Source organism: Galeopterus variegatus, unplaced genomic scaffold (assembly GCF_000696425.1).
Source record: "Galeopterus variegatus unplaced genomic scaffold, G_variegatus-3.0.2 Scaffold1779, whole genome shotgun sequence".
NCBI lineage: Eukaryota > Metazoa > Chordata > Mammalia > Dermoptera > Cynocephalidae > Galeopterus > Galeopterus variegatus.
The window spans coordinates 275517-299896 of NW_007727890.1; the positions used below are offsets into that span (position 1 = coordinate 275517).

Sequence of the window (24380 nt, forward strand, 5' to 3'; positions counted from 1 at the left end):
ATCAGAGAAATTAACATTTATTTTGTTAACAGCCTCTTTTTTACTGCCATGACATGTGAACAAGTATTAAACTCTTTAAAGACCAACTTTAGTAGAGCAACATTACAGGAGACAACTTTTTAAATTTTTCTTTTTTCTTTTTTTTAAGATATTTTAAGTGAAAGAAAACCTTCTAATGCCACTACATTATCCATACAAAATTTCAACTCAAGTTTAAACACTTTTGATTTTGTTAAAGTATAAAATATTGAATTCTACATTTTTAAACACTATTATTTTAAAAATCAGTCAAGTCTCTTCATATTGCCAGTGTGTTCCAATATGTCCGTACCTTAGTATATATTTCTAAAAAATCTCGAATTCTGAAAAATAAGTAGAAAAAATGTAAATTGCTGTTCCCAACATTGTTTTTAAAGTTTAATTATGATGAAAGATACATAACATAAAGTTTACCATCTTAATCATTTTTAAAGTGTGCAATTCAGTAGTGTTAAGTATATTCATATTGTTGTGCAACCAATCTTCAGAACCTTTTCATCTTGCAAACCTGAAACTCTGAACATTAAAATAACTCCCCCATTCCTCCTGAGTCCTTGGTAACCCCCAACCTACTTTCTATTTCTTTGAATCTGACTACTTTAAATACCTTGCAAGTGGGATCATACCATATTTTTTTGTGTGTGACTGGCTTATTTCACCAAGCACAATGTCCTCAAGGTTCATCCATGTTGTAGCTTGTGATAGAATTGTCTTCCTTTTTAAGGCTGAATGATATTCCATTGTGTATATATCACACTGTGTTTATTTATTCATCTGTTGATGGACACTTGGGTTTCTTCCACTTTTTGCCTATTGTGAGCAGTGTTGCTATAAATGTGGGAGTGCAAATATTTCTTTGAAACCTGTTTTTTTTTGGCAGCTGGCTGGTACAGGGATGGAATGCCGGACGTTGGTGTTGTCAGCACCACGCTCTAACCAACTGAGCTAACTGGCCAGCCACTGAAACCCTGCTTTCAGTTCTTTTGGATATATACCTAGAAATGGAATTGTAGCATCATATGGTAGTTCTATTTTTAATTTCTTCAGGAACCTCCATACTGTTTTCCAGAGTTGTTGCACCATTTTACATTCCCACCAATGGTGCACAAGGGTTCCAATTTCTCCACATCCTTGCCAACACTTGTCATTTTCTGTGGGTTTTTTTTTTTTTATAATAATCATCCTGGTAAGTGTGAGGTGATATTTCATTGTGGTTTTCATTTCTCTGATGATGAGTGATGTTAAGCATCTTTTCATGTAGTATTGGCCATTTGTACATCATTGTTGGAAAAATGTCTATTCAAGTCCTTTGCCCATTTTTTTTTTTTTTTTAAAGATGACCGGTAAGGGGATCTTAACCCTTGGCTCGGTGTTGTCAGCACCACACTCTCCTAAGTGAGCCAACCAGCCATCCCTATACAGGGATCTGAACCTGTGGCCTTGGGGTTATCAGCACTACACTCTCCCAAGGGAGCCATGGGCTGGCCCTCTTCGTCCATTTTTTAATCAGGTTTTGTTTTTGAGTTGTAGGAGTTCTTTATACATTTTGGATATTGTTCCTTTACCAGATATATAATTTGCAAATATTTTCTTCCATTTCATAGCCTTTTCACTCTGTTGATTGTGTCCTTTGATGAGCAAATGCTTTTAAGTCTGATGTAATCCCATTTGCCTATTTTTGCTTTTGTTGCCTGTGCTTGTAGTGCCATAGCTGAGAAATCATTGCCAAATCCAATGTCATGAAGCTTTTCCTGTATGTTTTCTTTTAGGAATTTCATAGTTTTGGGTCTTAAATTTAGGTCTTCAATCATCTTATGTTAATTTTTATATATGACGCTGTACATTGTAAGGTAAGGGTCCAACTCCATTCTTTTGCAATGTGGATATCTAGTTTTCCCAATGCCATTTGTCAAAAAGACTGCCTTTTCCCACTGAACAGTCTTGGCCCACTTTTCAAAAATCACCTGACTATATATGTGAGGGTTTATTCCTGGGTTCTCTGTTCTACTCCACTGGTCTATAAGACTTTCTTTATGCCAATACCACAATGTTAATTACTGTTTTGAAATCAGGAAGTGTGAGTCATCTAACTGTGTTCTTTTCTCTGTTCTACTCCACTGGTCTATAAGACTTTCTTTATGCCAATACCACAATGTTAATTATTGTTTTGAAATCAGGAAGTGTGAGTCATCTAACTGTGTTCTTTTTTCAAAGTTGTTACGGCTATTTGGGATCTCTAGAGACTCCATATGAATTTTAGGATGAAAGTTTTCTATTTCTGCAAAAAAAGCCATTGGAATTTTGGTAGGAATTGCATTAAATCTGCAGATTACTTTGAGTGGTGCTGACAACTTAACAAATCTTCTAATCCATGAAAACAGGTTGTCTTTTCATTTATGTCTTCTTTAATTTCTTTCATCAATATTTTGTAGCATTTAGTGTACAAGTCTTTTGCGCCTTTGCTCAAGTTTTTTCCTAAGTAGTCATGCGTTGCCTGACAATGGGGATACTTTCTGAGAAACGCATCAGAAATGCCTAAATGTTATTAGGCGATTTCATCATTGTGTGAACATATTAGAGTGTACTTACACAAATCTAGATGGTGTAGCCTACTACACCCCTCCAGCTCCATTATAACCTTATGGGACCACCATGGTATATATGGTCTATCATTGTCTGAAACATCATTATGTGGCCCAAGACTGTATTTTATTATATTTGATGCTACTGTAAATGGAATTGTTTTCTCGGTTTCTTATCAGATTGTTCATTGTTAGTGTATAGAAATACAACTAATTTTTGTGTTGATTTTATACTCAGCAACATTGCTGAAATTTTGTGGAATCTTTAGGGTTTTCTACATATAAGATCACGTCCTCTGAAAAATTTTCACTTCTTCCTTTCCAATTTTGATGCCTGATTGCTCCAGCTACGACTCTCAGTACTGTGTTGAATAGAAGTGGTGAAAGAGGACATCTTTGTCTTATTCCTTTCAGTCGTTCACCACTGAGTATGATGTTGGCTGTGGGCTTTCTATATATATGGTCTTTATAATGTTGAGGTAGTTTCCTTCTATTCCTCGTTTGTTTTTTTATCATGAAAGTGTGTTGAATTTTGTCAAATGCTTTTTCCGTATCAAGTTAGATGATCATGAGTATTTTTCCCTCTTTATTCTATTAATGTGGTGTACTTAATTGATTTCTGTATGTTGAACTATCCTTGTATTCCAGGAATTAATCCCAATTAGTCATAGTGTATAATCTTTCTACCTAATGCCCTGTTGAATTCTGTTTGCTAGTATTTTGTCTAGGATTTTTTGTGCCAATTTTCAGGGATACTATTCTGAATTTTTTTCTTATAGTTCTTTGTCTGCCTTTGGTATAAGGCAATACTGGCCCCACAGAATGAGTTTGGAAGTGTTCCCTCCTCTTCAACCTTTTCGAAGAGGTGGAGGAAGATTGATGTTAACTTTAAAATATTTGGTAGAATTCATCAGTGAGACCATCTGATCCTGAGCTTTTTTTTTGTGGGGAATTTCATTGTCGTTGATTTAATTTCCATTCTAGTTATAAGTCTGTTCATTTTTTAAATTTCTTAATGATTCAATCTTGATAGGCCATTCTTGGCTTCAATACTTTCATTTGGTAAAAATTAAAAATAGGAAACCATTGTGAGTTTTGCTGTGTTAACAGAAACATTAAAAATCTTAAAAATTAAGATCAAAATTAAGGAGCATTCTTTTACACATTATACTTGGAACTTTGCTTTCATATTTTCGACTCTTTATATCAGAGGCATTACACGATTTCTTCTGATCTTATGACACTCTCTTCAGTTTTGTCTTAATTCTTTTCAGTTTTTAAATTGCAATGACTATATTTCTAGATTTTTTTCTGGGCTTAATTTTTTTCTCACAAGCCAACCATCATATTTCTGGTTTTTATTATTTGAACTCTTCAAACATTTACTTTATCATCTCTGTTACGTCTTTGGTTGTGACATATTTGTTGCTGTTACCTTTCACAGCTGGAATCCTTGTCTGGTGTGCTGCATTTCACCTGTTCTTTGACATTTTTAAAGTCATTTTCTAAGCATGAGGCTGCACAGGTCTGAATTTAGCCTTCACAGAGTTCTTGCAGTTCACTGCTTTCCTCCTCGCAATGCCACCCCCCAGCCCACTTCAATGATGCATCTTCAGGTTGGGAAATATGGGCTTTTTATTACGGAAATGTTTTATTACAGAGAAATCTTTCAAAATATGCATAAGAACATAAGAAGCGCCCAGCTTTGGGAATATTTTTTTTTTTTCCTTTTTGTCTTTTTTCGTGTCTGGCAACGGATCGCAACCCTCAGTGTCGCGCTCATACCGGACCAGGACCGGTAACGGGATCGCAACCCTCGGTGTTGCTCCCACACCTCGCTCAGCCAGTGAACGGGAACCGGTCTGTATGTGGGATCCGAACCCTCGACGGGAGCGCCACCGTGCTCCTGGGAATATTTTTTAAAAAAATTTTAATCTATGATTTCTATTGAGTTTGAAGTAGGAAGAAGAGTTTCCTGTTAACTCAGTCCACCATCCTAATGGAAAGTTCTTTGCTTTTAATGGTTAAGACATCTTAAAGATGGTTTACATGTTCTTTAACAACTGCACAGCATACCAGTGTACCATACTTTATTCATCTAGTCTCCTAGACATTTTGGTTATAGTCTTTTGCTACTACAAATATTGCTTTAATAAATCTCATATATACAGACATATTTATAGAATATATTCTTAGCAGAACTGGTAGATCAAAAAGTATATGTATTTATAACTGATATATTCCCAAGTTGCTCAGAAGTTATACCAATTTATAGCTGCACCAACTCCATTATACTCTTAATGATGTTTCTGTACAACCTAGAGTTTATCCTCTCAGCTCTGAATTAGTAAATCTAAAGCAGCATTACCTTGACTTTAATAGGTAAAATAACAACAACTAATAATTTATTATGTTAAATTCTCTTAGACATAATATTAATTGTAACAGATATACTAACAAAGCCTAGTTTAAGAAGGCAGGCATTTGAAAGTCCATGTGTTATTAAATTTTACCTTTGGTAGGTTAGTACCACTTTTCAATGTAAAACACTAATAAAACTTCTTGGGCTTTCCTTGAGGTCTTCTCATTTTCTTTTCTCTTTCTTTTTTCAGTTGATTTGCCTTATATCTTTCTGCCATTGAAACAAGCTCTTCTGGGATACTCTGAAATTATCAAATGTACTATTAAGATACTGGTTTCTTTCTTTTCTACAATATTCTAAAATTGAGAATCTGCACAATTGATTACATAGTCATTTTCAAACAGAATGAAATGTGTCTCTTTGCCTATTAAAGCATAAATCCATCATCAGGTTATATAACTGAACTGATCTTAAAAACACCCATCATTATGCTACTCCCCTGCTTGTATAGCCCTTCAGCTGCTTCCCAGTGCCCTTCAAGTGCTGTTATCTGGTACCATTTTCTACATATTCTCTCTCATCTGGGGTCCTGAATGTTTCTCCTGCTGGAACATTTACCCCATCTTCTACAACTCTCCCCACCTCCACCCCACCGGTTTCTTCCTCAGCTATTACTGTTCATCGCATTAGATTAGGTTACCCAATTATATGAAGGTACTTCAGAAAGTTTGTAGAAAAAGTGGAATTAAAAGATAATACTAATTTTTCCATGAACTTTTTGAAGACTCTGCATATGGTGCCATAGCTCCTTATCCTTGCCATGTTGTCGCCCTCATAACTTTTTTTTTGTTTTCTGGGTTTATTGGTGGTTGGCTGGTAAAGGGATCCAAAACCATGACCTTAGTGATATAAAGGTACTTTCTAACCAACTGAGCTAACTGGCCAGCCCCTCAAATAACATGTTTAAGAATCAGTTTAATATCTGTCATTCCTGATAAGCAACAAGCCCTAGTACCTGGCATAAATGACTGAAACACTGGAAAAGTGATAAGAGGTAGATTTCTAATGAGCTGCAAATTCTTACCTGACTTGCTCTTTCCAGAATATTGATCAATTCAGTGGCAATCCTCCAATCGTTTCTAGTGATAAGAGTAATTGCCATTCCAGTCCTCCTTTAATGGGGGGAAAAAAACTCATGTAATTTTGTTTATAATATGTATTCACAACTTAGTTAATACAGAACAAAATAGAATGAAAACAGGAAAACCTCAGTTTTTTCACACAAGGCCAAATGTGTATTATGTACTAAAATTTGGGGTTGTGCAAAAGCAATTTGGAATCTAAATATCTGCAGTTGTTTAGACAGCAAATGATAGTGGTGTTCTGAGGGAGAAAAAAGGTCCTCCTTGTACCCATGCCAATTTGAACAATCTGTCAACAACATTCAGAAACCACTGGGTATAACATTGAGCTGTACACTATAGGTACAAAACAAGAGTGGAATCAGAAACAGTTACATGAAGTTAATCATGGCAGGATCTGTTGAACCTGGAACAGGACAAATGGATAGGGATAAAGCAAACAAGCAGGTTCTGGGGAAGAGCAGAAAAGTTACAGGCAAGACAAGGACCAGAACACCTGCCCACAACCAGGCACACCGCCAGCACCTTGGGGCCCCGCCCAGGGACCCAGGGCATGGTGCTGGAGACTGGGCCCCCCCCCCCACAACCAGACACACCAACAGCACCAAGGAGCATGCCAAAAATCTCATCTCCATGTGGGTGGCCCACCACAGCCTCCACAGTAACCATAGCTACTATGAAAGTGGCTAGACATCACAACTACCAGCCACTGGAGGGCACTGACACAAGGAGAGTCACCAACAGAGACCAAAGAAGAGTCTTTCTCCACAAAGCCCATTCCAGAGTGACAGAAGAAGCACCTGCTCTATGATAATTTGGGGGGACCTCAACACACCTTTCAGCATTGCACAGATCATCTAGGCAACAAATCAGCAGAGTAACCACTACTCTTTCAGAGGAAGAGAAGAAATATAGCGTTATCAGTAGTGGGAGAGCGAGGGGGATAGTGAGAGATTGGACAAGGGGCATAAAGAATAAGTACAATTTGTAACAATATACATACTACTAATATTGATTTGATCAACATATGTCAACATTGAATCTCAAAAATATGTGTAATCAATTATGATTCAATAAAAAAAATGTAAATACAATAAATAAAAAGAAAAGAAAGAAAAAGAAAGAAAGAAAGAAAAGTTACAGGCAAGAGAATGAAATGATTTTCTGGGCAAGAATAGTCTGTGAGGCGAGTAATGAGAATCCAGAATTAGCCTCTTTCAAAAGTAGACTATGCTTACTTACCCTGCTCTTCCAGTGCGCCCTACTCTGTGTACATATTCTTCGATGTTCCGTGGGAAATCGTAATTATAGACGTGTGTAACATCATGCACATCAAGACCTCGGGATGCTAAGTCAGTAGCAATCAGTATTCTCACTTTACCTAAAGAGTAAAGCCCGATGAATGTTGAATCATTCTGGCATAAACCAACCCAAACCATATATGAAAAATGTATTTGCCCTTATTATTTAATCAGGTGAATTACTGCTTACATTAAAATATTTATAGAAAAGGGACATATTTTTAACTGCTAGCAAGTCACAACACAACAGACACTATGGTTCAGCAAATGGTCAAAAAGACATAATGCCTTTCAGATGAATTGAGATATATCCCCCATTGCAAATTAATATCTTGATATCCAGGTTTAGACATTGCAGTAGTTCCCCCTTATCTGTGGTTTCACTTTCCGTGGTTTGTTATCCACAGCCTGAAAATATTAAATGGAAAATTCCAGAAATAAACAATTCATACGTTTTATATTGTGCACCTGTTCTGAGTAACGTGATGAAATCTTGTGTTGTCCCACTCTGTCCCACCTGGGACGTGAATCATTCCTTTGTCCAACAGATTCACTACTCACCACTTAGTCACTTAGTAGCCATCTCAGTTATCAGATGGACTGTCATGGTGCTGCATTCAAGTAACCTTTGTTTTGTTTAATGGTAAAGGCCCCAAAGTACAAGAGTATTGATGCTGGCAATTCAGATATGCCAAAGAGAAGCTAGTAAGTGCTTCCTTTAAGTAAAAGGATGAAAGTTCTTGGCTTTATAAGAAAAAAAAAAAAATCATATGCTGAGACTGCTAAGATCTATGGTACAATTAGATATTTTGAGAGAAAGACCACATTCACATAACTTTTATAACACTATACTGTTATAATTGTTTTATTTTATTAATAGTTGCTGTTAATCTCTTACTGTGCCTAATTCATAAGTTAAACTTTATCATAGGTATGTATGTATAGGAAACATAGTGTAAATAAGGTTTTATACTTTCTGCAGTTTCAGACATGCACGGGGGGGGGTCTTGGAACACATCCCCCACAGATAAGGTGGGGAGTATTGTAATCTTTTGGAGTTTGGCTAGTTAGTTCTTAAGGCAGATTAATTTTTAGAGCTCTAACAAGTATTGTTTTGGGATATGCAAGCTGAGGACAGACCTTAGAAAGCTGAGCACCAGCCTTAGGGTTCCATGAAAAGATGCCATCACTCAACCAAGCCCAGGTAATGAATGTATTTTAAACTGCAGCAAACACTAATTCTATCAATGTACCTGTTTTAAAATTCTCTAATGCTTGCTCCCGATCACTCTGTTCTCTATTGCCATGTAGAGACTCTACAGATAGGTGTCGGAGAATCAGGTCACTAGATAAGTGATCGGCACTGAAACAAAAGGTAAAGTCAGTCAGCGGTCTTAAGTGCTTATCCTAATCCCACAATCAATTTGCTAGTTTTACTTCTATTAGCCAAAATCTGAAATAACAAAGTAACAGATATGTCACCCCCCTTTGAAATTAGTATACAAATAGAGATAGTCCTAAACGAATTAATATGGTTGATGATTATAATTGAAATACAAGAAAAAAATACCTACACTGCTTTTCTGCTAACAAAGACTATGACTTTGTCTTTAGGTGACATGCTTTCCAGGAAAGTTTGGATATGACTTCGTTTCTCTTCCTCTGTGGTGACAATTATATTTTGTTTCACTGTATTTACGGCCTAGAGAATTCAAAGATTATAGTACATCAACAGAGGTGGAGACCCTATACACCAACTCAAAATACATCTTTCTTTCTTTCTTTTTTTTTTTTTTAAAGATGACCGGTAAGGGGATCTTAACCCTTGACTTGGTGTTGTCAGCACCACGCTCTCCCAAGTGAGCTAACCGGCCATCCCTATATGGGATCCGAACCTGTGGCCTTGGTGTTATCAGCACCGCACCCTCCCAAGTGAGCCACAGGCTGGCCCAAAATACATCTTATTTCTAGCATCAGTTAATGTTTCAATACACTGCTAATGAAAACGCAGAGAATCTAGCAGTATTTCGTATTTATACTCAAGATTTTATAGCACTGCAGGGTGACTATAATTAATAAAAATTTATTTTATAGTTTCAATTAGTTAGAAGAGAGGATTTTGAATGTTTCCAATACAAAGAAATTATAAATGTTTGAGGTAATGAAAAAAAAAAAAAACAGTGGTTGCCAGGATTTCAGGGGATGAGGGAGGGAGAGAGGGATGAATAGGTGGAACACAGAGGATTTCTAGGGCAGCAAAACTATTCTGTATGATACTGTAATGGTTAATACATGACTTTAGGCAAAACCCATAGAACTGTTCAATACAAAGAGGGAATCCTAATATAAAATTAAGTTACTAATAATATACCAGTATTCATAATTGTAGCAAATGTACCACACTGATGTAACATGTTAACTATATGTGGGTGGGGAGAGTATGGGAACTATCTGTGCTTTCTGCTCAATTTCTCTGTAAAACTAAAACTGTTAAAGAAAAAAATAATATAAAGATTTATAGCTTAGTCTTTCACTTTTATCATTTATTCACCCCAAATAAGTTGAGAACACTTGAATGCTTGGCAGAGTGTGCTGAAAGCAATCGGTTAACATCATAGGAAAACAAAATAACCATGTGGTGAGATCAAGTTTACAAAGACTATCACCCCGAATTTTGCGCATCACCCTTATGATGAAGGATGACTGGCTTATGACACAAGAATTTCAATTCAATGAGTATTTTGAAAATTTAATACACAATTTCAAAACACTGTTGGTACCAATCTTTGACTCATAAAGAAATAAATATTTGTCTCCTTAGATAAAATAGATTTTAGTATTTGATCACCATTTGTAAATCCTCAATGAAATAATGGGTCTAGGTAATTATCTGTTATTATTAATTAATGATTAAGTGAAGGCCAATTTCACTTATTAATGATTAATAAAGGGCCAACAGAGAACTTTATAAGGGAGGGGTCTGACTGACATCTGAACCCAATGATCAATCTTAACGTCATAAAAAGAGAACATCAACTGATATCAACAAGGTCCAGGGTTCAGATCCCCATACCAGCCAGCTGCCAAAAAAATAAATGAATAAAATAAAAAGAACACCAGACTTATGTATATGCACATATGTATACTTATGTTTTGACCGATTTTAACAGGTTTTTTTTTTTTTTCCTTTTTGTCTTTTTTCATGACCGGCAACGGATCGCAACCCTCGGCGTTGCGCCCGCACCTCGCTCAGCCAGTGAGTGGCCGGTCTGTACGTGGGATCCAAACCCTCCGCAGGAGCGCCGTCGCGCTCCCAAGCGGCGCACTGTAGCAGTGTGCCACCGGGCCAGCCCTTTAACAGGTTTAATAAAAATAAATTATTAGGAAAGTATGAACACTGACTAAATAATTGGTAGTATTAAGAGATTATTAAAATTTTAAATGTGATGGCCAGCCCGTGGCTAACTTGAGAGAGTGTGGTGCTGATAACACCAGGGCCACGGGTTCGGATCCCTTTATAGGGATGGCCGGTTAGCTCACTTGGGAGAGCGTGGTGCTGACAACACCAAGTCAAGGGTTAAGATCCCCTTACGGGTCATCTTTAAAAAATAAATAAACAAATAAAATAATTTTTTTTTTTTAAAAGATGACCGGTAAGGGGATCTTAACCCTTGACTTGGTGTTGTCAGCACCACGTTCTCCCAAGTGAGCCATGGGCTGGCCCTAAAAAAAAAAACAAAAAAAAACCCCAATTTTAAATGTGAGATAATGGTACTATAGCTACATTAAAAATGAATCTTTTAGACATATATATTGAAATATTTATGGATAAAATTATATGCATCAGGGATTTGCTCTAAAATTGGGGGTGGGAGAGTAGATATGCCAAAATTAGCTATGTGTTCAAGATGTCCATAATAAATGTTTAACAATGGTAATAAAAAATAAGCTTACAACTAGATCCAAAGTACCAACATAGATGATCATTGGTTCTTTCAAATAAGATTGTGCAAGTCGACGGACAGCATATGGCCAAGTTGCACTAGAATAAAGCAAGATACTCCAACGTTAAAAATTTATTGTAAATCAAATATCACTAAGTTTCCTTAAGCATGCTATGAAACAAGTTACTCATGAAAGACAAATGTATTACTTCCTATCCTTTCAATAAGTAAGGCAGATTTTATAGAAAAGTTTCTCTAAGAATTGCTCAACTATAGCAAAACTACTAGAAGAAACCTCTAAATAGGTTTGGTAAATACAGTTTTATAAACCAAAGGTGAAGGAGACCTATATGCCTTCAACTAAATTCTTATCTATAAAAAGGTAATAAAAGGAATTAGTTTTATCTCTTGGCCTTTATAAAAGATTAAAAAAATACAGTATTTTTCAGACAATGTCAGCAGGCAAAACCAAGTTCTTATGCCAAATAAAAATCATTTTAAGTGTTCTGATTAAAGAGCATAGGGTATCTGCAGGGAACTGGTTTCAAAAACCTCCATGAATACCAAAATCCTCAGATGCTCAAGTCCCTGATATAGAAGGGCATACATAGTATTTGCATATAACTTATGCTCATCCTCCCATATACTTTAAATCATCTCTAGATTATTTATAATATCTGTAAATGCTATGTAAATAGTTTTACTAAGAAAAAAAAGTCTGTACATATAAAGTGCAAACACAACCTTTTTTTTTTAATAAATATTTTCAATCTGCAGTTTGTTGAATCCAAGGATATAGAACACATGGATATTGAGGGCCAACTGTATAAATTCATGTTTTTTCAATCATATATAATATAATGAAAGTGGCTACCTTTTGTACCTTCACAGTAATTAGAATGAAATCTAACTTCACTTTTCTTGAAATGAGAAGATTATTAAAAACAAATTAAGAGGACTTAGTACATTTCCTCAATTATACACTATTCTTCTTAATACTAGTGAAGACAAACATAAGCCCAGGAGAAATAAGTCTTTCTAGATCACTGTGCATTCAAGTAAAAATCATTGCTTCCTCAGTTTTATCTCGGGCAAAAAAGTTTTCAGTAATCAAATGTTTATCTCTAAGGATAGGTGACCCCTTATTCAAAAATGAGACCTTTCAAGGGGGAGAGGGAGGAGGGAGAGAGGTTTCGGTAATGGGCCACAATAATCAACCACATTGTATATCGGCAAAATAAAATAAAAAATAAATAAATTTAAAAAATAAATAAATAAATAATGAGACCGTTCTATAAGAAGTAAATGTTTCTGTTGAAATCTCTACCTGTAACTTAGGAAACTCAATAGTCAAAATTAAGTTAGCCACTTTTACACTGTTACACTTAAGTGATCACAAGGTATCTTTCACATAAAGATTTTAAAATATTTTAAAGTAATGCTTTAAAATATTGTGAAGAAATCAAACAATGGGACTCTATTCTGCATATTTCTATTTTGCACAGTAATTAGGCATATACCTACCTTGTCATAATGGTCTGCCTATCTGGGCGCACATCTAACAAAAGCTTCATTATCTGGGGTTCAAATCCCATGTCCAGCATCTTGTCTGCTTCATCTAAAACCTGCATTAACAATGAAGAATGTGGGGGCCGGCTCGTGGCTCACTTGGGAGAGCGTGGTGCTGATAACGCCAAGGCTACGGGTTTGAATCCCTGTATAAGGATGGCTGGTTAGCTCACTTGGGAGAGCATGGTGCTGACAACACCAAGTCAAGGGTTAAGACCCCCTTACCAGTCATCTTTAAAAAAAAAAAAAAAAATGAAGAATGTGGCTATTTAGTTATGGGAGGTAGTTATATGTATGCTCTCTTTATGAATATAACACTAAGATAGGCTTTTTTTTTTCATTTCCCCTGTTACCAAAGACACTATTTTAATTTCTTCACAGAGGTAAAAATAAATAAGCCATCTACAGTTATAAGTAACAAACTGGTTTGGTTTTTTTTTAGTTGGCTTTCCAATAGCTTCTGAATCTATTTAATGAAAAAAATTTAAATGTCTAAAATATCCATGTAGATTAAATTCTGTTGTAATTATCTGCATTTTCTAATATTTATAAAATAAACACATATCATAATTTAAAAAATAGAATTATTTTAAATATCTTTATTTTAACATGCTAAAGGGAAGGGGAAATATTCCTACAATCTAAAACCATTATAAAATGGGGGGCAGGGTGGTTAACTCAGTTGGTTAGAATGTGGAGGTGTAACACCAAGGTCAAGGGTTCGGATCCCCATGCCCACCAGCTGCACCCCCAAAATGAAATAAAATAAAACCATTATAAAACGTACAGCTATTCTAAAAACTACTTTAAGAGTTCAGTTCTTTTTTTCTCCCAGCATCCCAAATCCCTACTCCATAATTACCAAGTAGGTTACACTTCTCAGGTTGACAAAGTCATTCATTTGCATATCATTCAATCTTCCAGGAGTTGCAATAATGATGTCTACACCTTTTTTAATGTCTTGTATTTGTCTGTCTCTATCTCCACCACCATATACACAAACACTAAAAAAAAAAAAATCCAGAGATTCAATTCATGTTCGGGTAAAGAATATCCCATCACAACTCAAAATCCCAACTGACCTAAGCATCTTGTGTATACTATAAGATGAAGAAATAAAAGATATAAAAGCCAAAAATAGTATCAGATACCTTTAGTGGTATCTGCCTCTTTCTGAGAACTATCCACACCCATCAGCCCACAGGGTTATGTCCTAAAGAGCCATGTCTGTATCAATTACTCGACCCTACTTCCCCAGCTATAGTTGACTGGATCAAGGGTAAACACCTGACCCATGTTACGCCATTCAGATTCTCTAAATGCATAAAAAATAATAGAGAGTATGTATAAAGCCACGGATGATTAAAACAATATAATATTGGTACAGGAATGGCCAAAGAAATGGCTTACCTTCTAAGATCTTTATATGAATACTTAGAACATTCAGCTTCCACTTGAAGAGCTAATTCCCGAGTGGGTGTAAGGACTAACATGCCAGGTCCATTCCTTTTTTCTCTGGCTCTTTGAAGAAAAAACAGATTGATATTAAATTACCTGTCTCAGATGCATGGTGCATTTATTTAGTGCTTCCAAGATCTGTAGCAATGAGTGTCCAAGACAGACACAGTCAGAGACATATTTGCACCTTTTGTGCGAAGATGCATGATTAAAAGTTCCCTCAGGGGCCGGCCCATGGCTCACTCGGTAGAGTGCGGTGCTGATAACACCAAGGCCCCAGGTTTGGATCCTATATAGGGATGGCCGGTTGGCTCACTGGCTGAGCGTTGTGCTGACAACACCAAGCCAAGGGTTGAGATCCCCTTACAGGTCATCTTTTTAAAAAAAAAAGTTCCCTCAGTACACTACAGACTTTGGTTTACTAGTTATGATCCACATACCTAAACAATAGCTGGTATTATGTAGAAATGGAAAAATACTTCCCCTTAAGAAAATTTATGTATTATTTTCAATGATCTGAGATTATTTTAGTAGTTTAGTAACAGGCTTTTATAAATTCTTTCTGATTACGAAAGCAATACACATTTACCATCAAGCGAGGAAATACAGAAAAAAAGCCACACACACAAAAACCCAAAGTTCCAAGTAACAGCCCTTTTCATTTAGCATGGCCTTTTCATTAATATTTCATTTAAAATGTCAAACATTTTCTCACCCAAGAGAGAACTATATCGGACATGATAATTTAAACAATTTGTTTGCAATGTTTCAAAGGCTTTTTGTAGATATTACCTACTGTCTTCTAAAAACATTTTGGCAATTTATACTTCCACCAGCAGTGTCTACTTTCTTGCATCCTCCCTGAGACTAGGCATTATTTTTGACCAATGCTATAGATGAAAGAAACTTTAATTATATTTGTGATGTCCACATCTATTAAACCCCTATAAAGAGAAAACCAGCCACAGAAATCCTTACACTGGTTGAGAGTCTAGATGAATAAATCCAGGCATTAAATACGACAATGTCTTCCCTGTTCCAGTTTGGGCTACTCCTATGAGATCTACTCCTTGCAGAACTATTGGCCATGCCTGTGACTGAAACAGAAATGATAAACATTAAAACAAAAAGTACATGTCTTTTTGCCAATCGTCCTTCTTCTCCCAGCTCCAAACTTCCTTAAAAAAATATTTTTTGAGTGCTAGGCATTGTGGTGCTGGTTAGGGTGGGAGGTGGAGAGAAAATGTTTATAAGAGACAGTTACTCCCTAGTGATATAGCCTCTAACAATCAGATATCATTGTTTTTGTGGGGAAAACATGCATGCGATGTTAGAATTAAGGAAAGCATACCTGAATTGGTGTTGGCTTTTGAAAACCTGCCTTTTCAATATTTTTCATAACTTCAGGATAACAATGAAAGGCATCTTCAAATTTACAGGTAGGCTTGGGGATAGGACGTTTCTCACCATCTTTCAAGTCATCACACATTACATTAAAATTTTCCTTCCTTGAAAGAAAAATACAAAGATTACGGCTTTGGTTGCTTTACTTCCCAACAAAGAAACTTTTTCCAAAATCAGGTCATGTCATATCTAGATATTCCACTGTAACTATTAAAACCAGACTGTTGGGAAAATTACAGTGAAATGTACTAAGAAATGGAAACGTGAGCCCATCTTTCCCTTACCTGAGAACAGATGCAGAGAGAAGGGGGAAAAAATCAACTTTAATTATATGTGTAAATGGGCTAATGGAAGTTTCATGTATGAAAGATTATGAAGAATGAAGCCTGAAAATCATATGCTTCATAATTCCAAATCAGATTTGGCAAATACTTGAGGGCCTACAAATATTCCACACATATTTCTTTAAATAATCCTCAACAATCCTGTGAGGTAGGAATTATTCTCATTTGACAGATGATCACAGATTAGTTACTTGCCCAATGTCTGAGCCCAACCTCAACCCTCTTTCTTTTTTTTTTTTTTTAAAAGGATGACCGGTAAGGGGATCTCAACCCTTGGCCTGGTGTTGTCAGCACCACGCTCAGCCAGTGAGCAAACCGGCCATCCCTATATAGGATCCGAACCCGGGGCCTTGGTGTTATCAGCACCGCACTCTACCGAGTGAGCCACGGGCCGGCCTACCTCAACCCTCTTTCTGTTATACCATACTATCTCTTAGTTTTATAACACTTTAAAAGTTAAAAAAAAGTTTCCATTAAAGCCTTCAATTTCAGGTTAACAAGGATTGAAGAGTTTAAGAAATTATTCTAATACAGGTATCAGATGAATTTCTTTTTCAATTTTCAACTGTTGGAAAAATAATCTCTGTCCAACATAGCAGGCACTAGCCACATGAGGCTATTTAAGTTTAAAATTAAAATAAATATCCAGTTCCTGTTATACTAGCCATATTTTAAGTGTTCAATAGCTAGATATGACTACTCTATTAAACACAATTATAGACCATTTTCTATCACTGTCACTGCAGAAAGTCTTATTGAATAGCAATGCTCTAAAATATATCATGTAGGATGCAACCAAGTTTTCATATGAATAAATATAAAAGGTGTAGTCTTTTTTTTTTTTTTCCTTTTTGTCTTTTTTTGTGTCCAGCAACGGATCGCAACCCTCAGTGTTGCGCCCATACCGGACCGGGACCGGCAACGGGATCGCAACCCTTGGTGCTGCGCCCACACCTCGCTCAGCCAGTGAGTGGGAACCGGTCTGTATGTGGGATCTGAACCCTCGGCGGGAGCGCCACCATGCTCCCAAGCAGCGCACTGTAGCAGTACGCCACCGGGCCGGCCCAAAAGGTGTAGTCTTTAAATGCAGTCAGTACCGGACAGCCACCAAAAAAAAAAAAAGTGATCATTTTAAATCTTTGCCTTGAATTAATTTAATACTAATAGCATAACTATACAAAAACTCAGTGAGGTAATAAAACAAAACTACCCACCTCCAGTTGTCTATTTGCTCTTGTGACATTGATCTTGTTGTGGCTGACTCTATGTAAAAGTTTTTCTTAATTGGAGGTAAATCTGGGACAAAGGTGAAAATACAAACTTTGATAAATAATGAGAATTTACATTTCATTGACACTTACTCAAAGCTACAGAAATCAATCTAAAATATACATTAAGTTCACCATAGACATAGAGAGTTCTACACTTTGCTGCCTAGGCTTATGCCAGTCTAAGAGGTCTCCCTTTCTGGTTTGTCTTTCAATTACATTTTTCACTGAAGAAGGGGATATTTAATACTGAATTTTAGAATAAAATAAAGCATGCTTTACAAGACATAAAACAACCACAACTGATGAATCTGCTTTCAGATTCTGATTTTTATCTTTTCTTTGAAGGTCCACTTTATAACTTTTTAGGAATTAAATTTAAACTGTTGTCTCTGAAGCCACATTTCTGAAATACCTATCATACCTCTTCCAAATTCCAATCCTTTGCCTCTCCCCGAGCCCCATCTCATATCTACCTAACACATACATTGTCAAGTCAGTACTGGAAACTTAACATGCAGAGGTGCTGACCAACACAGTGGCATTAATCACTGTTATTATTTTGGTCACATATTAGTGCATCAGCTTTTTAATTTTAAATAAAAGATGCTATATTGATGTTTCATTCTGATAGCTGAAATTAGTGCCTGAAGTTGTTATGAAACATTATGCCCCACATGTAATGTTCCAAGTGAGAAATTTTATTGCAAATTCAAACATGCAAACAAACAAAAACCCTGCATCAAGGACTCCTAAGCTTCTTATGATTTAATGTTCTCCCTTTTCATTTTGTCCCTGTCAGCCAGGACACTCCAAGATCACTTCTCCGGCCGCCCAGTGGCTCACTTGGGAGAGTGTGGTGCTGATAACACCAAGGCCACGGATTCAGATCCCTACACAGGGATGGCTGGTTAGCTCGCTTGGGAGAGCGTGGTGCTGACAACACCAAGTCAGGGGTTAAGATCCCTTTACTGGTCATCTTTTTAAAAAAAAATAAAAAAGATCACTTCTCAATCACAGCAACAATGTTAACTTATGGTTGGTATGTTTATACCCTTCACATTTTCCCTTTGGGCCTGATTTTCTTTCTATTAACCTTTTGCAGAGAAATACCTCAAATAAGACAAGGTATAAATAAGTTTAATATTTAATTTTCCACTTACAATATAAATCACAATACAGACAACAAAGAACTACCATGACCTAGGAACTAACTGCAGCATTTTACATTTTACTGTGTTTTCATATAGATTTCATTATGAAAAGTAACACAAAGACATTTTATAGAGGATAAAAACTGTAGTTAAAAGAAACACCAGGAGCTGGCTGGTTAGCTCAGTTGGTTAGAGCGTGGTGTTACTAACTCCAAGGTCAAGGGTTTGTATTCCTGTACTAGGCAGCCACCAAAACAAAAACAAAAACAAAAAAAAAAAAGAAAAAGAAACACCAACACTACATGGAAATGTTAGGAGGCATCAATGACCTGACCACTTCGTTTTTTCCCATTTCAAAGCATCCTTTCGAATTTGATCCCAATCTATCGATGGCTGATCTTCTGTAACAACACTGTTAGCTGTGCTTACGTCTCTTCCAACAGAAGGCTGGAATGCAACAGTACCTGTTAGAGATATTTTTACCAAATTATTTTCACAATAAATCCTGCCAGTACAAAATCCAATACTATTTTTTTATTGTGTGGTATGCTTGAAATATAAAACTTGGGGTTGTAATACTACAGTTCCATGCCAATTTGGTCATGGTTTTTGTAATTTATTTACTTATGAAAAATTTAATTTATTGGACAAGGGAAGGAAAATAACATGAGAGTTACTAAAATACTGTCACACACATTACTTAATCCTTACAATACTGCTGGAGGCGGATATTAGCCTAGGTTAACAGAAGAAGAAATGGAGCCTTAGAGGTTAAGCTCCTTTCCAAGAAACACTAACAGGCAACTCTGCCATGTGAACCCAAGTCTTGCTGTCCTTTTTACATCCATGTTTCTTCTAGATATGGTTCAATAGTGGCTTTTTATCTAATGTAAACAGATGAGATTTTAAAAATACCAAATAATTAAACAGTTTTTAATGTCAGTCATGGATCTAAGGGGAGACACCAGAGTCAGGAGCCCAAGACCAATCCTTACTATATCGCTAATATTAAAGTGAGTGTATTAAAGGGTTGTTTCATTTTCACTTACCCACGGCTAACAGTAAAACTGCTAGGCTTAACAACATAGAGATTAACTAGTTTTAATTTTAGGAAAAAAAAGTATTCTGGGCTTTCACAGAAAAAAATCTCTAAGACTGATGGCAATCTAAAGCTTTGTATCAGGAAAGGAATCAGGTATAATGGATTATAACATTGAAAGAAATTTTAAAAATTTAAGGGCTTCAGCAGGCAAAATTACTTACCAATTCTGCATTCTGATTTATAATTTTCCTCTTGTTTTTTAACAAAATTATCTATCACTGTTTTTGCTTTCACCTGCATCGCCTTGCTGCCAAAAATTTTGACTTCTGCCTCAGTATACCCTCTTATTATCTAGATACAAGGGAAAAATAGGTCAGAATAAAGTCCCCTCACTAGACCCAGCAATCACTCAACTTCATATAGTATAAAAGTATAAAGTAAATATAGTATTGTCATCAGCCAATGTCTAAATTTCCAATTTAGGCCGGCCTGGTGGCGCACTGCTACAGTGAGCCACTTGGGAGCGCGGTGGCGCTCCCGTCAAGGGTTCGGATCCCACATACAGACCGGCTGCTCACTGGCTGAGCAAGGTGCGGGCACAACACCGAGGGTTGCGATCCCGTTGCCGGTCCGGTACGGGCGCGACACTGAGGGTTGCGATCCGTTGCCGGTCACGAAAAAAGACAAAAAGGAAAAAATAAATAAATAAATAAATAAATTTCCAATTTAAGGGGGATGCTACTTATATCCACTCTGGGATTCCTCTCCTGGTTGGGTGGAGAGGAATAGGACAATCTGTAAATTAAAAAATGGTCAGCTAGGGAATAAATTCAGCAAATAGTGTTAGAGTGAAAATTAAGGCATTAATCTGACAGGTAACACTACTTTGAGTCTGAATTCTCTCACCTATAAAATGGTAATGTTTGGCTAATCTTACAGAATTTTAGCGCTGGAGTGGATTAACTTATGTGCAATGTAGATAAGAGTTTATTGAACTGTCAGGTTACTTATGTAAATTTTTGACTTGATGGGATTCTGTACTTACACATGTACACTGTCATGGAGAGAAGTTTACAAGGCTGACATTACATTTTGAGGACAGACTACACAAGTAACATCTTTAAACATAATTTCAGATACCCTCAATGATTCAATATTTATCTAGAAACTACTATACACCAAACGCTGTCTTAGGTTGGTGATTCAGACAATGTTTACCATCTGCATGGTTTACAGATACATGGAACTCTGTGTAAGTGCTGAAATGAGGCAAGTATGAGATGCTGAGAGGATGGAAAGGGCCAGCTACACAGAATGGGGGAGCAGGAGGAAGTGATAACTAAGCTTACCTGAAGGAATAGGAGTTTCCTATGAGGAGATACCTGTGGTAGGAGAGTATGTCAGGAAGTGGGTGGCAGTGCTCAGGAGGAAGTGGGGGAAAAGAAGGCTGGAGAGGTTAAACAGACCAGATCAACTGGGCCACGATAAGAAATCTGGACTTGAGTTGGAGATACTATGAAAGGTTTTATGCAGGAAAGGGACATGAACACATCATATGTTTTAGAAAGATTGCTCTGAGCACATGGAACATGGTCAGAGTGGGACAAGAGTGGAAGCACAATGGATGGTTAGGGGAGAATACAAATAATAGCATTCCCCTAGAGAGAAGTACAGGAAAGAGACAAGACTCAGGGGTGGATAAGGAGAGCAACATACCACAGCAGATAACCTGAGATTTCTGGCTTGAGAACTCAGTGAATGATGCTGTCATTCACTAAGGTTGGGAAATTCACTAAGGCTAGAACACAGGAGCAGGTCAAGTTTGAGGGACTCAGGAAGGGAGTCATTTGGGGCATGATGAACATCCTATAGAGATCTCATTCTTAAGTGGAAATTATCACTAAAGATTTTTATCTCCAAGAGTCACAAACCTATACCTGGAACAGACCACAGCAGTGAGTCCTTGACAACAGCAATATGAAGAGCTTTGGCAATCTACCTAAGTTACTGCAGTATGTTAATAACTGAGCAATAACTAGGGTTAAGTGCTTGCTTAGGAATGAACTATGTTCTTTCACGGTATAAGAACATAGATGACTTACCTGTATTTTGGTATTTGTTGTACGCTGAATGTCTTTTATTTTTGACCCACCACGACCTGTTTTTAAAAACAAAGGAATATATGTACGACTACAAGTTGAAAACAATAAAGGGAATTTACTCACTCAAAAAACCTGTTCTAGTTCTTACCCAAATCATTCAAAGAAAGGCTCCTAGAGTCCAGTAATCACTGTTTAAAAAGAGGGAAGCAAGAGGTTCCTACTCCAAATTTTGGCTGGTGGTAGGAGTCTCCCTTCCCAGGGAGGTGGAAACTAAGATTCTGTATTGGTCCACACAAAAAATTAATTGGACCCAAAGCGTTGGAGAGGATGTGGAGAAATTGGAACCCTTGTGCACTGTTGGTGGGGTTGTAAAATGGTGCAGCCACTATGGAAAACAGTATGGAGATAACTCAAAAAATTAAAAATAGAACTACTATATGATCTAGCAGTCCCACTTCTGGGTATACATCCAAAAGAATTGAAAGCAACGGCTTGAAGAGATTATTTGCACTCCCATGTTCATAGCAGCACTATTCACAAAAGTCAAAAAGTGGAAGCTCAAAAAAAAAAAAAAAAGGGGGAAGCAACCTAAAGGTCCATCAACTGATAAATCGACAATGTGGTATATACATAGCTATGGAATGTCATTCAGCCTTGAAAAGGAAGGAAATCCTGTCACTTGCCACAAAATGGATGAACCTTGAGGACATTCCGCTAAGTGAAATAAGCCTATCACAAAAAGACAATTACTGCATGATTCAACTTATATGTGTATCTAAAGAAATCAAACACAGAAACAAAACATAAAATGGTGTTTATCAGGGTTGGTGGCAAGGAGAAATGAGTTCTTCAGTGGATATAGAGCTTTAGTCATATAAGTTCTAGAGATCTGGGGTACAACAGTGTTCTTATCATTAACAATACTGTCCTGCACACTTAATAATTAAGAGGCTAAATTTGTTCCTTTTTTGCCACAATGAAAAAAATTGGGTCCAGATCTAACATGCAGTGTGGCACTTTACAGCTGCTCAATAAACTGTTGAGAGCTTAAGTGATTTTTTTTATTGCAAACCCAGTGATTATATCATTCTTTAGATCTTTTGAGCCTGAGCCTCCCAAAGAGCCAATGAATCTCTGGTTAGTCTAGCAATCAGCCTTATAATACACTGTTTAATAGCAGCCTACAAAATCTGTTCATTTTCTTAGAACAGTTAAAAAAAAAAAGGCAAAACGAAATACTAACTCCCATACCTAATGGGCAAATGTAATTTATACTCAGTCTGAATGGCAATAAACAGAGCAGTCATTTTTAAATGCTTTTCAAAAAATTCAAAAATTTGTAAAATTCAAGATGTATTAAAAAAAAAACAAAACCTTGTTTTTCACCAGATAAATTACATGTGAAGAAAATAAGTGCAAGGTATGTCTGATGCTTTGTTCAGCTCTACAATAATATCCTACACCTTTTCTTTGATTGATAGCTCTAAATGGTATTCATGGAAGCAGAGTGATTTCAACACTGTTTTGTTGTTCCTCTTGGGTAAGAAGTCAGTAAAAACGCCTCATCTTTTTAGCATCCTTCCTTATTCCAAAGATTTCATAATTCTTATAGAAGTTGCTCTCCCCAAACCATCGCCACTATTAAATATCAAAAGGTACATTAAATGACATCATTTTAACAACAGGCCTTAGAAATATCTGAGACTCAAATCTCATTAGTCGACAGCGGGTGGGAGGCGAGACTCGGAGTGGGACGGTGTCCTTGTCCAGGCTCTGCCCCCGGCCCCACCCATTCTCCTTCCCGGCCTTGCCCGCTACACCCATTCTCTTGCTCTCACCGATCACCGAGCCCACCCAGTCGTTCTTCAACCCAAAGCAGAGCGGCGGTTCCTGGCAATCAGTGGGGTCTCTTCGGCCGTCACCTCTGCCTCCTCTGCGACATCCCCGACGGCTTTCATTTGGCTCCTCCGCCGGCCTCCTCTCCGGAGACCGGTCCACTGTCGCTCTTGGCCTAGAAGCAACGACCCAGGGGGAGGCGTTGGCTCCCGCTTCTTGCCTAGACATGGCTCTGAGGCGAACCGGCGTGTCCGACAACCCTCCAGACCGAAACCTCACACGCTGCAGTGCACTCTGACAGTGCCTCTGCCCAGAGTGCCTCTCCTTGGGCAACCACGCAGGCCGGTACTTATAGCCTGCGGAGGGTCGTCCGGTCCCCGCCTACCCCGCCCTGCTTTGCCGCACAGCCATTGGCCAACGAGCGTTGTGGGCGGGATTTTCTTAACTTGGTTCTCACAAGTGAACGTGTCAATGCGCCGACCTCTTTAAGCGTAGGACGTCTTCGAAGACCCCACGTGACGCCTTGCCCTACTAAACACCCACGTCGGATACCCCAATCTCATTGTCTGGGAAATGTTTTTAACCGTGCATCCTAAACGGAAGTCACTTTTTCCACCTGACCCTGGGTATGTCCAATAGCTTTAGCTGGTTACCATGCAGCTTTATAACACCAAGGTCACGAGTTCAGATCACTGTACCTGCCTGCAGAAAAAAAAAAAAATCCCAGTACGTGACCCAGTCCGTCCATAACAAACTTGAAACTAAAGGTTGACAAAACAGCATTTTTCTTTGCTACTCGAGCAGCACTTTAATATGTTTAAGCCTATTTTAGT

At 37.3% G+C, this 24380-nt stretch overlaps 1 protein-coding gene across 3 annotated transcripts; it reads right to left on the bottom strand.

Annotated features, from left to right (window-relative positions):
- DDX43 (DEAD (Asp-Glu-Ala-Asp) box polypeptide 43) lies at positions 1-23821 on the bottom strand. 3 transcript variants are annotated; one of them, XM_008578898.1, is made up of 17 exons: positions 23550-23821; positions 21712-21767; positions 19831-19960; positions 18897-19031; positions 17360-17441; positions 15749-15905; positions 15376-15494; positions 14350-14460; positions 13802-13943; positions 12895-12995; positions 11381-11468; positions 9001-9128; positions 8680-8789; positions 7368-7506; positions 6068-6155; positions 5135-5284; positions 1-362 (listed from the first exon to the last, which is right to left on the bottom strand). In XM_008578898.1, the coding sequence occupies exons 1-16, from the start codon at positions 23773-23775 to the stop codon at positions 5171-5173; spliced, it is 1926 nt and encodes a 641-aa protein (XP_008577120.1). In that variant the 5' UTR covers positions 23776-23821; the 3' UTR covers positions 1-362; positions 5135-5170. The 3 variants fall into 3 exon arrangements, with proteins under 3 accessions (XP_008577120.1, XP_008577121.1, XP_008577123.1); XM_008578899.1 differs by lacking the exons at positions 11381-11468; positions 12895-12995; XM_008578901.1 differs by lacking the exons at positions 9001-9128; positions 11381-11468.
- Between the last annotated feature and the right edge of the window lie 559 nt (positions 23822-24380).

What these genes read in the sequence shown, in the direction of transcription:
- DDX43 (XM_008578898.1), bottom strand. Translation starts at nt 23,775, where the DNA reads ATGTCTAGGCAAGAAGCGGGAGCCAACGCCTCCCCCTGGGTCGTTGCT. An exon ending in CATCTAGACTCTCAACCAGT is followed by an intron (nt 14,461 to 15,375) that starts GTAAGGATTTCT and finishes TTTTCTTCAAAG; the next exon opens with AGCCAGAGAAAAAAGGAATG. An exon ending in TCATATAAAGATCTTAGAAG is followed by an intron (nt 13,944 to 14,349) that starts GTAAGCCATTTC and finishes TTTTTTTTTTAG; the next exon opens with TGTTTGTGTATATGGTGGTG.